We start from the raw sequence: 16648 nt of genomic DNA, 5'->3' as shown, positions 1-16648 counted from the left end.
ACATTTCTCTTCACGCACGCGAGGCAGCACGTGCAAGCCCGAGAGACACGAGGCCAGATCTACGCGAGCGTCCGCGCCATCTAGTGACCTGTTTTCGTAGTGCACTAAAAAAGTGATCGCTTTAATTAAAGCACATAGTGCAATGAAATGGTCTTCAATTAAAATGGTGGAGAAAGTATTAGTAGCAATATGTGGTGGAAAAAGTATTTAGATCCTTCACTGCTGGGTAGCTTATCCAATAATAAATCAAAATGTATTAATTCATTAATATTTTGTTTTAATAAGAATCTTCAAAATAACTAAAGCTTTAAAATAAATGCAGTGGCGTAAAAAGGACAATATTTTCCTCTAATTAATAGTGGAATATATATATATATATATATATATATATATATATATATATATATATATATATATATATATATATATATATATATATATATATATATATATATATATATATATATATATATATATATATATATATATATATATATATCCACTATTAGTTCAAAGTAGCAAACATTTAAATAATCAAGTTAAGTTTAAATACTCTGTACATTATAAGGAGAAGTAAACATTATTTGGTTTATTTCTCATTTAGTTAAACAATCTTATCTAGCTAAACTATGAGAAAAACTCATAATAGTCTAAAAATAATAAAGTCTCATAATAATAATTTTGTCAATGATTATTGTCCGTCTCTCAGGACGATGGAAATATTATGAACCAGAATAACACACACACGTTCCACATAAAAATACAAAATTATACAATCAAAAACACAGGACTTTGCTTAAATACAAATCGGAACTGAACATGACACTTTTTATTGAGACTTCAGTTCTCTCTCGTTCTCTCTCTCGTTCTCTCTCTCGTTCTCTCTCTCTCGCTCTGGTTCTCTCTCTCTCTCTCTCAACTGTGGAACAATTCCCTTTTCAAACAGGACACAACACAAGGGAAAGGACTAAACAATTTAACAAAACTTTTGTGTGTATATATATTTTTGAAGTCATCTTTTGGCTGTAAAATTGTAAACACTGCTTGTTTGATTACATCACCTGCTAATTTTGGTCACGATTTGAAAAAAGAAAGGCTAGTTTGGCAGTTAAAGTCCAGAAAACCTTCTTAGTCCTGAAGGAGAAAGTTGAACTTTCCAAAGTCAAACTCGTCAGGCATAATGAGCATGTCTTCTCTGGCTTTGGCCAGCTTCTGTCGCAGGAAACCCCGTCTCTCGGTCCACTCCTGCAACTCCTCCACGCTGTGGGCATAGTCGCAGCTCACACCGTCAGGACAGCCGTCATCCAACCTGTTAAACATTAACATCACGCAAAACAAGTTGTAAACAGGGACAAATTATATCCTCCTAAAGTTGATACGGTGTTAGAAAACAGTTGCTTATGTACACATTCAGAAGATACAGCATTCATTTGGCAACAAATAAGTTCAATATTCACTATTCTTTCAGCTCTCCATCAACTCTTGACACAAATATCTGGTTATTTAGCTTTTGAAAGCCAATTCCAATCCGGCCCCTCCACACCTGCACAGTTTACTAGTGAATGTTTGCATGGAACTATTTGTACACAGCGCGTTCAATGATGGATCAAAAACAGGGTTGCACGTGGTCAGTAAGGGCAGCGGATTAAGTTAGGATCAATGCGGACTCGCTGTTGGAGGGTTTTATAACCCACTTTCACTCCCCGCTATTTGGTTTGGAACAGCACTTAATATGGCAGACCCTCCACGCGAACAGAGTGGAAGTGGGTAGGGAAAGGGTGGCAGGGCCGCATTAGAATTTAGCTTAACTTTGTCTGCAGTCTGGTACAGAGCAGGTCGTTTATGGTGGGTGAACTAGGGTGAGTTACAATGAACTAACATTATCAACAGAGTGTGAAGAAGTAACAGTGTTGACGTTATGTCAAACATGTCTCTGTGTTGTGTTGCAGAGATATCTACTTAAGTTAGCATGCTAACAGCTATCTGCATACGTCCAGTCTGTAATACCACTTGTTCCTCTAGAGGTGATAGTGAGTCTGCCCTCAGTACAGAGGGAGAAGAAGTACATCTGCCTGATTTGCTAGTCTGTTTTATAGTTTGTTTATTGGATTACATTCAAAGTGGTAGAGAGAGAAAGCCACCCGCACCACCTTGCTTTGTGGTCGTTTTTCCACTTTCTGCCACTTTGGATTTAGTCCAATAAACAAAATAACGTAACATTACGCGGACTGCAGCCCCCGGTTAACATCAGTGCCCCAGTAAACACAGATAGATAAGCCCCACTTGAAGATTATAAGATAGCAGTGTTTTTTTGACCGGCTCTCAGAGTTTCACACACATTTAACCTTTCAAAGTAGCTTCCTGGTACTGAAAACAACACAGTGTCAACCAAAATAGTAAGATTTGAAGGGTGTAAAACCAAAACAATGTGAGATGCTAAAGTGCTCTGTGGAACTGCGGGGAACTGCAGAGTTGGCGAATTCTCTGTAGGTTTGCCAGTAAGACTGACAGCATTCACATTGTTATACGTTCTGATCCATTGTTGATTTAAAAATATTGATTAAAGTTACTCTTTGTGTTTTGTGTTTCGTTTCCCCAACTGGTCCACGATTCAAACAAACACTCAAAATCCAAAAACTGATCCAGGGACAAAGAAGTCTTACTTGGGGCAGAGTTCAATGCACGGGCCAGGAAAACGGTAGCTCCATGTCAGAGCCTCGTCTTCTCCCTCACAGCTGAACACTCGGTCCTTGTGCTTCTCAGAAGAGATGTGCTTCTGCCACTGACGCTCACTGTTACTGTGCTTACCACACAGACGGCAGTGGAAACCACTCTAAAATACAAAGAAGAAGCATCATCATCATCATCAACAACAACAAGTTCTTACAAATGCATAGTCGGGAAACACAACATGTGGCAGTTTTAGTTCGTACCCACCATTGGCTCAGCATAGTCAGTTGGCATGATGATGTATTTCTCTTCTGGGGCGGGCTGAGTGAGCCTTGCTTGGTGGTTGTTGGTGGTTAATGACAGCCACATGTTATACATCTGCTGCAAGTCCCGCACTACAGGCACAAATACAAATCTGTAATCAATTTGAGGATGTTCACTGTGTCAGCGAACAAAATCGAGGCTACATTACATTTGAATAAGGAAGAGGAATGAATGGAATAAATAAAAGACGATATCACTGGTTCTGCGACATAAATGTCTTTTTGTAAAACGTGTTCATGGTAAATCCAACAATGTTATGAGTGCAATGCTAAACCCTTCTAAAAGCTCTACTTAAATAACTCACGGTCATTATTCTTCATATACATCCACATCTCCTTCTCCTCTTGGCTGTGAGCAAAGTTGCAGTTCCCAGAGTAGTCACATTTCCTTTTCTTCAAAATCTGGTTACATATCTGCCAGGAGAAAACGTAATGCTGCTAAACAAAGATCACAATGTGCAGTACAAGCTTTCAGCAGACACCACAACAACAGGCAAAGTTCCTCTTTAAAAGCCCCAGATGTGCACAAGCACAGCGTCTTGTTGTACACTACTTGTTGTATTATAGTGCATAAGAGCCGAGGAGGCACACGTACATCGTACTGCATAGGGAAGTACTTGGCATGTGGCAGCGGTCGGACCTGAACCCATTTACTTCTCTCCAAGGACTTGAACAGCAGTACGCATCTGTCTTTAGTCCACCTTAAGATGACGACACAAGAAGTGGACAGAGGTTAAGAATTACACAACCGCAAGACCCAGATATAAAAAAAAGTGGAAAATGTATAATTTTTACCAGTTTTATATGTATTTATTACAACATTTAACCTTTCACTTTTTGGGCAGGCTTGAAAGTTTCTGGTTGGTATACAGTAGATAACTTTAAGGAGAGACACTACAGGTGAATAGTGTAAATATTGTAACTAATAGAGATCACCATGAAACTTATTATTTACATGACAATAATTTTTTGTATTACAAGTTTTCTGAAATGTTATGTTTGAATATGCAAATAAGTCATTATCTTATGAAATATGTGCTGCTTTGCATACATTTCCAGAAAAGAAATCTGAACATTGGACAAAGCCAGTGTATTTGGATGTTTTTCCCCACTTGTCTGAAAGAAGACATGTTATGGAGGCAAAATAGCCCAAATTCTCAAAATTCACCAGGGCATAGCAAAAGCTATTTTTTTGGCTGTAATGTCTCACCTTAATAATTATCAAACACATCTTCCAGACTTGTATATGCAAATACATGATTTTTACTCACGCGTGCCTGGCCTTTGCATTGCAGTACTTGAGGGCTTTGTCGGGTTCACTGATCAGGCCGTCCCCCCAGCATCGAGAACAGGCAAACTTCATATTCATTTTTAGACTCTTCCCAACTCCTCCTCCTCCTCCTCCTCCTCCTCCTTGTTTGCTCCCTCCTCCTCCTCCTCCTCCTCCTCCTTGTTTGCTCCCACCTCCTCCAGAAGACAACTGTTTGAAATTAAGTGATTTCATGTGTGATGTCATTTAACATCATGTCAGGATACTGGACAAGTTGACCAAGAACAAACTGACTGTCCGTTATATATGAAGGGGAAACATTGTGTAGTTTCAATAAAACTATAAAAAAGGATGAAATGGTTTCTTACACTATTTCCATACGGTTTGCTTAAGTTTTGCTCCTGCTTCTCGGTATACTTTGTGGATATTTTTACAATCTCATCAGGTCTGATACCTGAAAATAACACAAGCACACAGAAATAAAGTTGCCACTTAATTTAAGAGAAACAGCACTCGCTATTCATTTCCACTGCATGTGACAAATAGACTGCACCTGTGTCTCGCTGCACCTTCCAGGTTTTGAGCTCTATGACGGAGTGGGCGTAACAGCAGCTGTCCTCTCTTTGGCAGCCGTACCGGATGGCATGGCGGCACAAATCCAAGTTGCACAGGACGCTCAGCGGTCGGACCTTTCTGTAGTTTACACTGTGGGCCCGCATCACAAATGCCAAACACCTGAGACATGAGAAGTAAAGCGTTAGCATATGAGTGAAATAAACGAGGGAAAAGAGGACGATGACTCTCAGTGACAAATATGTTGTAAACACGCTCACTTATTGGCATCGAAGGCGTGGCGGACATCCAAGTTAGAGCAGATGGTGGGATCGTCTTTAAAGCGCTTACTGACGATTCTAGGTTTACCGTCAAAGCATTCCTAGAGAGACAGAAAGAGAAAAAAGACGAACAATAAAGAGATGATCCAACAAAATGCTGTGTAAATGTTCAAGACACAGATGATCCAACAAAATGCAGGCATATGAAGGTTAAAAACATAGCTGTGTAGTGAAGTGTACGATGCATTCTTCATAGACAGAACAAACACTGGCATCTGGTACTTCATCAGTTTCCAATATTGTGTTTTTAATAATATTATTGTATATATGATTATTGTCTGTCTATTAAAGTCAGTGGTTCCAACCTAATCACTGTAAAGCACTGTTGTACTGCTTTAAAGGGAGGTTACTACAACCTAGTTACCCGATTCTCATACAAAAACTGAAAAAATAACAGAAATAAAAGCAGAAATGTAGAATACAGAAAATTAAATATTGAAATGTGAACACACAAAAATATATACAAGTAGAAATGCATAAATAAATAAATACCATTAATATCCTGATTAATAGGCAACATCTATCATTCATCAATTTATTCTGCATTTAATTATGTATTCTTTTAAGCTTTTATTTATTAAATATGTATTAAATGTATTTTTTACAGCATTCATTTATTGATCAATAAGCATTTTTGATAATACAATACGAGTTGTAGATGGATATTATTTTTAATCATATTACAGGATACTGAAGAATATACATATGCAGTACTAGAACCTAGAAAACAGTAAGACTTATCAAACAAATCTATAATTAATAAATAGAATATTAGAGAAAAATATATACAAATATATTTAATTAAGTAAAACAGAAAGAGCATAGATTTGAAACCACTGTCTGTATAATAATAAAAATAATAAATGATAACAATTATAATAACAAAATTAATAACAATAACAATATATACTGTATAAGCGCACTAACCTGACAGAGGAACATGAATATGCCCTCGTTTTCCTGCAGAAGGCGGATGATGCTTTTTACAGGGTCCATTTGGAAACCTGCCTTTTCAAACAGCAAGTTTCTGTCCAGCGTCCCCTTCCTCTCTTCTGTCCAAACGTCGATCTCCAGCTGGTTGTAGGCAAACGTGCAATCCTCTTTGAACTTACAGTGACCAAACTTCAGCAGCTCTGACATGTAAGAAAGTACAAAGTTCATTCAGTCATGTTAAATAATTTGTATTGCGAGTTCTCTCAATAACCGTTTGCCTGAATGTTTGTGTCATCAACAGTTCCTTCACACTCAACCATTTTTGACCAATCAAAGTAGCAGAGAGTGGCCTTGTCTGCATGGGAAAAGTGGGTTACCTTCCTCAAAAGGACTAGGTCGTAACATATAAATCCAAATTGCCTTCCTTCACACAACCGCAAAGTATAATGAAACTCAAAGAGATGGTTATATGGCCAGGAGACGGCACTGTAATGTGGGAAAAAAGCCAATCGTGAATTACAGACACCGGAGGGTTTCAGGATGTCAAATGTGCATCATGGCTTGTAATGATTTCAATTGATAGTGATTTTGAAAAATACACCTACTGTTAGCTCCACACTTTTGTTGTTCACGGTTGTCTAACTTTGTAAGCAGCTTAGCCATTGAGCTTGTAAAATCCATTATTATTTATGAAAGCCAATTGGCTGTATCTTTGGTTGGGTTTAAACCTCAATATATTATGGCTAGCAGCCAAAAGAATAATATTGTTCTTACTTCTTACTTCTTACTTCTTACTTCTTACAACATATGAGAACGTTGGTTTCTTTTGTTAAGTGAACACAAGACCAAGGCTGCAGTGGAATTGTCTTTTCTTCTTAGTCAGGTTCCTAAATGAGTGAAATGACCCAAAAATCTCCGTGGCAGCCATAAGAGTTGGACGAATTCTCTGAATGCTAAGTAAAACGGCTTCAATGCTTCTATTCTTATCCCTTTTAGAATAGGGAACACTGGAGCATCCTTTACCAAAGGAAAGGAGATGATGCCGTCCTACAATTCCTTGCGGCGGCAACATTTAAAAACCAACGTCAATATCATATGCCGTTGAATAATTACGCGTGTGTGCAGTCAGATTCTCTTCGCACCACGGTCGTCTTTTCTTAAATCCTTAAGAATTCTCCTTCACATCTTTGACCTCATGACAGTTTCCATCAAGGTCAAGGAAAAGTAGTTAGTAAAAGACTCAGGCTGATCCCTCTCGAGATCAGACCAAAGGTGTAGGTTGGTGTGATAACCTGAACGTGAACGCCTCTGGTCTGTTAGAGGAATTAGCTTGTCATGCCCAATAAAACAGATAGTTACATCTGAACATAATGAATTTAGACAACAAAACAAAATACAAAATAAACTCTAACACTTTTAGGTTTTGTAAAACAAATTAATCATACTGTGGTTAATCATATAAGCTACGTTTGATCTATTAAAATTGTTCATGAAATTGTGGCCATTGAGTCGAGTCCATCACTGTCGACTCAATCAAGTTCAATCTTATAGTTTAGATCTGACACCTGGAGTAAGTGTGAAGAACAAAGAACAACGAATGCCACATCAATGATCCCAATATCAATAATCCATTTGATTTTCAGATCCTTACCTCTGCAAAGTACAAACGGCCCATTGAAGGAATGGTCAGGAATCTGTCGCACTCTGGTCCACTCCAAAGGATGCCCTGCCTTTAGTCTACATAACAGAATGTCTCCTTTACAGCTGTGGACCAGGTCTGGCTTATGAACAAATGCATTCATGCCTGGAGCTGAAAACGAAAGGTAATTTTTTTTTTTCAACAAAAAATATTCAATAGGACAAAAAAGAAAGAGTAGGAAGCACCATACAAGACATATTTAGTTGTCTCCACCAGCGTATTCTGAACAGAATGTTGCACCCCGGTTGGGGCTTTCTTTAAAAGGTGAAACCACAAGTACCTCTAAAAAGGTACACGCAAAAACAAGGAGTTTTAAAGGGCATTACCCGGCCTGGATAGTAAAATCACGATCATTTTGATTTCTTGCTACACTACAGTTAGTTTGATACAGGGCGGGACTGCTGACATACCTTTCCGAGGGAAACAGGCAGAGCAGGCTTGCAGGAACTCATGGGTGGAGGAGAACGGGTGAGAGACTGCAAGCAGCACTTGGCTTTTCTTCTCAATGCCACGGTGAGAATAAGATTTCAGTTAATGCTAAAAAGAAACGGACAACAATAGAACAGGTAACACAAGCCAGATAATGAGTCTTACTTTCAAGTTATTCTTTGGAGCTTGTATTACTGGAGCGGCAGCAGTGTGAGAGCCTGTGACACCTGAAGAGCAACGAGAGAGAAACTTTGTAATTAATGGACTACAACATGTACAAACACTAATACGGTTAGGGAGCAATTAGTTAAAGTTGCTTAAAATAAAAAATCAGGTGTCTGGTATTACTGTATTTTGTTTATACTAATTTCCCCATTGTACCTGTATCATACATTTCTAGTGTAACTGGGCATAAATAATTAGGTTTAATCTTTCTGATTTTCTTTTTCAAATCATCTAATTTGTTTCATGTCAAATGAGACAATGGGAGAATAAAAAAACATAACTCCGTGATTGATTGCTATGTGCATAAAAAAAAAGATCAGGCCGCCTGCTTTGCCAGTAATATAATAAGTAACCAAGAAATCATAATCACCAGTTGAGCTGAAATCAGAGAGCGTGTCCAGGCCTGTTGCTCCAAACGAGACTGCTGGCAAAGCTGCAACAGCACCTTCTACTGAGGGAAACAAGTCCAGTGCGTCAAGGGAGTCGAGCGGCTCCGCAGCACTCGGACCACCTGGATCAGAGACTGTCTCTAGGGGATCGAGTTCATCTAGCAAATCATCAAGGGACTTTTCCCCTGCTTCCAGTTCTGTTTTGGACTCATTGCCAGCTGTAGCACTTGGAGTCGTATCCAAGAAGTCATCTAGGGAATCAAGGCCATCCAGAACATTCAGCGGAGCACCAAATCTAATTCCAGTGGCAAAGAGGTCGTCCAAGGCATCGAGTGTCGCAGCTGTGGTGTGGCGCGTCACACCTGAAAAGGAGTCCAGGGAGTTGAGCTGGCTGATGTCCGAGCTGAAGAAAGCCAGGGGCAGCTGCGGTGTTGGGGCGGGCAGGACAAAAGGAAGGGTGTTTTCGCAGGTGGATGTTCTGCAGGGGACTGAGAATACTGCCTGGGTGGGGGCCTGGAACACAAAGGGAAACGGGACAGATTCATGTAAAAAAAACAAAAGTTATGAACTAAGTGCCACAACAGCTCAATTTAATGATTACATTTGAAGGTTTTGATGGATGTTGGCTGACAGTAGCTGGGCAATATCAACATGATTCTGAAATGTATATACATGACAACATTTCCCATACTTAAAGCTGCACTAATCAATATTATTACATAAACAATGGAGGAAATGAGTGTAATGTAAAAGGGGACACTCAATGATGATCTCAGTGCTGTATCACCCGACTCTGCAGAGCTTCTTTTCTTCTTTTTTTAGCTTTTCGTTTTGGTTTTTAAAGGCCCACAAACTAATCCATATTGTTTCTAAACCTCTGATAAACTCTCTGTACACTACCTGATCAGCACCAAAATGTCACAATGTTTATGACTAGCTGGTGAAGAAAGTGGAACATCTATCATATTCCCCTCAGGAAACATAGAGCTAAAAGGAAAGTGAATATTGGACTAATTCATAAAGTGGACAGAAATCTGACTGCAATTTATTTCTAATGTTGCTCAGTGTCTGCTTGAATTATAAACATGCAACTGCTTGCTAACATACTAGCATATCAACTTTACTAATGACAATATAGTTAGGACAGGATGTTCAGCTGTCCCCAACTGGCCCAAGATTTACAATTTTGTTCTTCTTTTTATCTTCTGAACTATACTGTATCTTTCCCTAATGGACATGAAAAAAGCAAACAAATTGTATATTATCGGTTTCATGATTGTTTCATATATTTGTCGTCTTCTGGGTTTGTTTTTCCAATCACTTGCAAACTTCATGCCGTTTGGCAGAGCAGTCATACCTCCAAATATAAGTTATTGGAGCTTCTCATTCAGAACAGAAGTCCATATTGCAACAGCATCACCACGTAATAAAGACTTCATTTTAGAAGACATAACAATGTGAAAGAAGGTTTTCTGTGATGGATCAGGTATCCAAAGCTCGATTCAACGCAAGATGATTTTACAGCACAGGAACCAACCAAGAACACCTTCATTCCATTATCGGAGACAAAGGTTGGTGTACTGGTCTGCAAGGACAGATTTTACCTCAGTTAGCCCCTGCTCATTAGAGAAGCAGTCGAGCAGGCTGTCCAAGTCATCTCCCATCAGCTCGGAGTCCTCCAGAGTGTCCACCCTGTCAGCTATGGAGGAGGCACTAGGTTGGCGGTAGCTGGGAGTTGGGGAGGCAATGGAGGACTGAGGCATGCTGGGAAAGCTGACTGAAGAGAAGAAGGGAGGGATATATTTAGATCTTACTTGTTATTGATACTCATTGTTCAAGAACACGGAAAACAGATCATACATGTCTGTATTGTCAAAGCGACACAATTTTAAACAAGTCAAAGACAAGAATTCACACCTGGTGCGAGGCCACTCAGAGGATTCATACCATTTTGTACATAAGCACCAGACACCTGGAAGTAAGAAGGAAAACAAGCATTTGTAGTATAATCAAGCACAAATATAATGCGAGAAAATTAGTCAAAAAGGCTTAACCAAAATATATCTGCAAAACAGGAAAACATGCATAATCCCTGATTCTGTGATACTGATTTGGATTTGGAACTTTTCAGGACTCATATTTTAAAAGTTAAGAGAAACTTGCCTTGATGGCTTCACCAGTTCCATTTGCGACCGCTCGCGTGATAAGTGCGCCTTGCTGGAAAAGACATAATAAACACACTGGATATGCGAAACAGTAATCTGAGGAGCAAATAAGGACAAGACTGCGCCCTGACTGCATTAGTCAGACAGTAAGACGATATATGCTATTAAACAATAGAAATAAATCAACCATCAGCAATTTCTTTAATATATCTGGATGCTAATAACCCCTTGCATTCCATATCAAAAATCAACAAGATTTTGGTATCAATGTGATAAAATACTGATTATTGTAGTCACTGGTTAGGCAAAAATGTAGCCAAATACATTGTAATACAAATATACGAAGTCATGATGTATCAATTTCCCAATATGAAATTGCTTACTGTGATGTAAGATTGTATCTATGTCCACCTCAAGGCTGCATCCCATCATGACAGAGCTGAAGACTGAGACCTTATTTCCCCATTATTCATTTGCATTCCTTAGTGAACAAAACCTAAAACATAATCATTTCACTAACCTTTGCGCCGACATATGGTTTTCGTTTCTTTAGTCCCAGATAGCCGGCCAGCTCCAGCGCGAGCTCGTTCACCTGTTTGTCCTGTCGAGAGTTACAGAGAAAGAAATATAAAATCAATACATTGGGCATTTTTGGTGTCTTGCTGTTCAGGTCACCAATGCTAAAAAGAGACACTTTAAAAAGTTACAGTTCCAGCACGCGCAAATGAAAGTAACCAATCAGAGCAGAGGGCATGCCTCAGTCCGCCATTGCCTCCCAACTCCCAGCTACCGCCAACCTAGTGCCTCCTCCGTAGCTGATAGGGTGGACACTCTGGAGGACTCCGAGCTTATGGGAGATGACTTGGACAGCCTGCTCGACTGCTTCTGTAATGAGCAGGGGCTAACTGAGGTCAAATCTGTCCTTGCAGACCAGTACACCAACAGTACAGCTATGGGCTTCGATCTCAAAACTACATCACTCTGTCCGTCCCCTCAATTCGCACGGAACTTTGCCTTATCATACTCGGCCCAGCAGGAACTTAAGCTGTCCAGCTTGATACCCCTGGGACATTTTAAGCTCATTTAAAAGTCTGTAAGTTTGTAACTTGTAAGGTACAGTTATCATTTGATCAGGTCTCTCTTGAGAATGAGACCCTGCGTCTCAATGAGATTTTACCTGTATAAATAAAGGCAAATACATGGCGGCCGGGTCACAAACTTTCTCTCATTGCATAAAGCATTCCACTTCAAGAGCCAGCAATCACAAAAAAAAAAAAAAAAAAAAAAAAGACAGCATTTTCATAGACCTATTAGCATCGACTCTCGCAATTCTCTATTTCCTTTACCATACGATTGATGAGCAGACAGTTCGTGGTGCAGTTATAGGCCTCCTTGTAATTCCCGAGCTCCTTCAAACAAACGGCCTTCCTGAACAGAGCACTGCAGCTTTCCTTACACCATTTCAGAGCTTCGTCGCAGTCACTCACGCCTCGCTCATATTCCCCCTGTGAGGCATGAGAGATGAAAGTAAGACATCAAAAGATTCGCAATCAGATCAGTATTGGTTGTTTGGGTTGTTTTAGAAGCAGCTTCATAGTTCAGGTTTGGTGAGGACATAAAAGCCTCCTTTGTTGAAAAAGTTATATACTGAGTTTATGGTCCAATAATAGTAACTATATACAAATTCTGTGATTTGTTAATAGCTGTAGGAATGTGTGTGAACAGCACTGTCAATTGCACTCGGCTTTATTCATTTACGGTTTATTTCTGTACTGCAGTTTCTCTTAATACCCTTTCTTCCCATCACCTTAATAACGTATCTGATTTACAGATATCTCTGCATTGTGCTTTGCCTGAACGGACATGTAAAAGTTTCTTTATGTTAAGCACATTATTTGTCACTTACAATACATCAGAGACTGCTGCTGACCGTTGCAGGTAAAAGGTTTTGGTTTTCCCAATTCTAGCGTTTAATTGAGTATTGATATTAGGACTATTAGCTAAATGTAATATGAATAAAATCAGACATCTGATTTTTACATTTAAACCTCAAACATAATTATTATTTGTACTAAAATAGACATCACCAAAATGTTGTGGTTTTTTCCCTCTTTTCATGAGTATATGGATGTATCCGTGTTGACAGTCAACAATGGGCTTGGCTGCATGATGGAGGACTCATGCATTAGACCTTTAGACATTAACCCTTAACTGCCTTGGTGGGATGATCACCAGCCTGGTGGGTCTGAAAATGACCAAATATGGATTTCTTTATTGGTCAAAACCATTTCCATTTCAATTCCATTTTCTTCATAAAATACAACCAAAACGGTCAAATCCCATTTAGAATTTACAGAACCCAAAATGATCTCCTACCAGCAAAAAAGACAGAGTTAAAGCCACACCAGCAGCTCTTTGTTGCTGTACTCAGGCACAGAAGTGCTAGAGCTAAATGCTAACATTAGCTTGCTAACATGCTTAAATGACGATGCCGACGCCGACATGTTTTTAGTCCTCGTCTTTGTAAGTATTATACATAAAAGCTTACCACTTCCCCACATATGCACTTAAGATGAAGTGCATTGGAGGATGACGAGCTTGTCTTTAGTTCTGTAGGCATTTGATTATAAACCAAAGTATCGGACAAATTGAATTGTTGACCTGATGATTGCGCCGGATGAACAATTACAAAGGGATCATCATCAAAAGTCTTTAGAAAACTTTCAAGGCAATCTGTACAATAGTTGTCATATTTCAGTCGGGACCTGTGGAGGCAAAAGTAATTCAACTGTGGAAGAAATATGTATCATCAACATGGATCATCTTTTCAAAGCGTTATCTTGCTATGAATTATGATGCAGTGCTCACTGCTTTGTAGTATAAATTGCTACGCTAAGGTTTACTCCTGGGTTCTCCTAGATATGCCTTGGCCTCCCCGTGCACCTTACCTCCCTGTGACTCTTATCATTTTGCTGAATAGTCTCTCCCTGTCTGACAGTCTTCCTGTTTTGCCTTGGTGTTGGTGGTGCAATCTCCTAGATTGTGTCATACGTGGCCCTCCCTTGCTGCTGCATAATAAATTAGATATAATTTATACAGTGAAATATATTTCTGATTGGAAGCTGCAGTGGACTACCTACTGGCATATTACTGGATATTAAAAAGTTAAAGCAGGGTAACCAGTCATTATTATGAGTTGAATCACTTGTATCTGGCTCCACACTTGACTGACAAGCCTTAGTCACAGTTGCACATATTTTGCAACAACAAACAGCTGTCTACATCTTCACAAGCATCTGTCTGAGATGCACCGATGCTCATTGAGACAATCCGTTTGCAAAATCGATGCACCGTCCCACAAACACACAGGACCGGCTGTATCTCACCTTGCTGTGGTAGGCAGCAGCCCGGTTGACATAAAGGCTCTCCATTAAAACTTTGGATATCTGGATCTCATCTGCTGCAGCGTAGCTCGAGACATCCAAGGCTTCACTGAACTGTTTCACCGCCTGCTCACAGTCTCTCTCTTTGAACAAGGCGTTGCCCTCCTCAAGTAGGTTGCACACCAACTTAGTCAGGAAGTCCTGGGCGGAGGAGGAGGAAAGGAGAGAAGGGAAGTTTTTTTATATTATGGGCATCGTCACAGTACACATGAGCATGGGCAGGAAGCACGATGACTTCAAGAATACCATGATGCCCAACATATGGGCATGCTGACATGAACTCATTAGTACACACAAACAACAAAGTACAGATGAGGCTGATAGGAATGCCACTAGTTTAGCAAGTGTTTAGTCATACACCAGGTCAGCAAAGGTCAGTGGATCACCAAAGTCATTAGGATACATAGTCTGGAAACCATGTTCAAAATGTTGTGCCAATCCATCAAATACATTTAAAGACATGTCACTTAAAAACAAGAATATCAACCTTATGGTGGCACTAGAGGAAATTTCGGTAAGAATTCATCCTCTGGGGACAATAAATGCAAAGTTTCATGGTTGTCGGTTGTATGGGCAGGAAGAATGATTACAACCAGTAACTCTTTCAAAGTGAGTTTTGTGAGTAGTGAGATAGACTTGTAAAGAATCTAAAGAATGCACAAAATATTTTTTTAAAAAGTGCCCAGTCCTTGATTTTACATGCAGCCAAAAATGAATAGAAAGATGTTAGGAAAGAAAAGACAGAGGAATTTAAGGGAGAAACAAAACAGAAAGCACAGTGAGGGGAGGGGAGGCGGTGACCAAGTGATTGTAGATCATAGCATGAATACAACCCACAGTGCAAGAGTGAAGAGACATTGGAGACAGACATAACATTGTGTTTTGTAATGACAGCTGGTACCTGGTAGCCCTCAGGTTCTGGATAAGCCAGGGAAGACCTAGAACACAATAAAAGTAAAGTTAGCTTAGAAAAGTACTGACTGAGCCAGCTTGCTTATCAAGGATATTAGTCATTCAGGGCAGGTTGTCAGGATGCACTAAACAACAAAAAACATCTCACTGTATAAAGGTTAGAGCTTTGCTTATCTCCTCCTGGCGTCTCTGTCTGGCAGGGTCCATGCTTGTTCCCTGGGGAGAAGACAAACAAACCACAAGTAGATTAAAGTAACAAAGCCTGACTGTGATAGTTCCAATATAATGTAGCTGATGTGCACCCACTTCCTTAAAGCGTAGAGAGCAGGAAACAACCACCTCCATGTCACATCGTGCAAAGACACTCACCAAGCATATGTTCATGTTCATTCAGTATAAAATAAATTCACAAACATCCAGCATGCAAGCCCCTGACCCAGCATGTTTCCCTGGCTATCATGGCATGAGTGGGCCAACTTCAGACACACCTACTTGAATAAGCGAGGTAGTTCATTGAACCGAAGCAAAGTTTAAAAGCCTGCCATATAGTGTCCGAGGGGGAAAAGACGATCGAGCTTACGCTGATAAACAGCCAGCGCAGGAGGAAGAGGCCGCCGAGGATTCGTGTCTGACTTCAGTTCCCAGTTAAGTTTCGTTTCCCAGCAGCCCAACTAAGTATATCAGCCAGCTACACACCTCCACACTGGCCCTTTAACAAATAGAGCTTTTATCCCTGAGTACTGGCTGTCAGGATGCACTTCCTGCTCACACACCATTAACCCACCACACTTACACTTTCTTCTTGTGCAATGAATGCATTCACAATTTATTTGTGTTATTTATTTGAAACTATGATACAAATTATTTTGGGAACAATAACCGTGCAATCCTCAATAACGATACATGGTGCCTGGCAGATTGTGCTCTTGGGCTCTATATCTCAGCTTCACTAAAGAACACAAAATCAACAGCAAAACTACAATAACTATAAACAATCAAATAAATGAGTACATAAATGGGTAAATAAAATTCTACAAAATATATTTGTATTCAAGGGGTTGTTAAATCAAGTTTCCAAATAACATTAGATAAATAGAATTGATTGGTGTAGCATGAATTGTTTACATTTAAAGAGCCATTCAACTAATAGAAGAAAGGCCAAAATAAGAAGAGTGGTCGAAATAAAATAAAATAAAAATCTTAGGTTAAAGAAATACTGTTTTATCGACTGCTATCATTATTAAAATAAAAGATAAGTCGTTATTTTACTTATTAATAAACCAAGTCGGGGTTTCCG

The 16648-nt window shown here is 39.5% G+C and overlaps 1 protein-coding gene across 5 annotated transcripts; it reads right to left on the bottom strand.

The window, feature by feature from the left end:
- Positions 1-670: 670 nt before the first annotated feature.
- On the bottom strand, positions 671-16054 carry LOC115012651 (zinc finger CCCH domain-containing protein 7B-like). Of its 5 annotated transcripts, none has more exons than XM_029438364.1 (23): positions 15932-16054; positions 15500-15567; positions 15341-15377; positions 14383-14580; positions 12343-12501; positions 11517-11597; positions 10995-11048; positions 10749-10803; positions 10436-10608; positions 8813-9344; positions 8383-8444; positions 8199-8286; positions 7741-7899; positions 6084-6289; positions 5097-5197; positions 4817-4998; positions 4632-4717; positions 4265-4473; positions 3589-3694; positions 3299-3407; positions 2938-3065; positions 2664-2833; positions 671-1309 (listed from the first exon to the last, which is right to left on the bottom strand). In XM_029438364.1, the coding sequence occupies exons 2-23, from the start codon at positions 15556-15558 to the stop codon at positions 1129-1131; spliced, it is 3135 nt and encodes a 1044-aa protein (XP_029294224.1). In that variant the 5' UTR covers positions 15559-15567; positions 15932-16054; the 3' UTR covers positions 671-1128. The 5 variants fall into 5 exon arrangements, with proteins under 5 accessions (XP_029294224.1, XP_029294226.1, XP_029294225.1 ...); XM_029438366.1 differs by having other exon boundaries at positions 15840-16025; XM_029438365.1 differs by having other exon boundaries at positions 15844-16025.
- Between the last annotated feature and the right edge of the window lie 594 nt (positions 16055-16648).

This window comes from Cottoperca gobio, chromosome 8 (assembly GCF_900634415.1).
Source record: "Cottoperca gobio chromosome 8, fCotGob3.1, whole genome shotgun sequence".
Taxonomy (NCBI): Eukaryota; Metazoa; Chordata; class Actinopteri; order Perciformes; family Bovichtidae; genus Cottoperca; species Cottoperca gobio.
The sequence above is the reverse complement of the archived record's forward strand: the minus strand, read 5'-3'. Positions and strand labels throughout refer to the sequence as shown.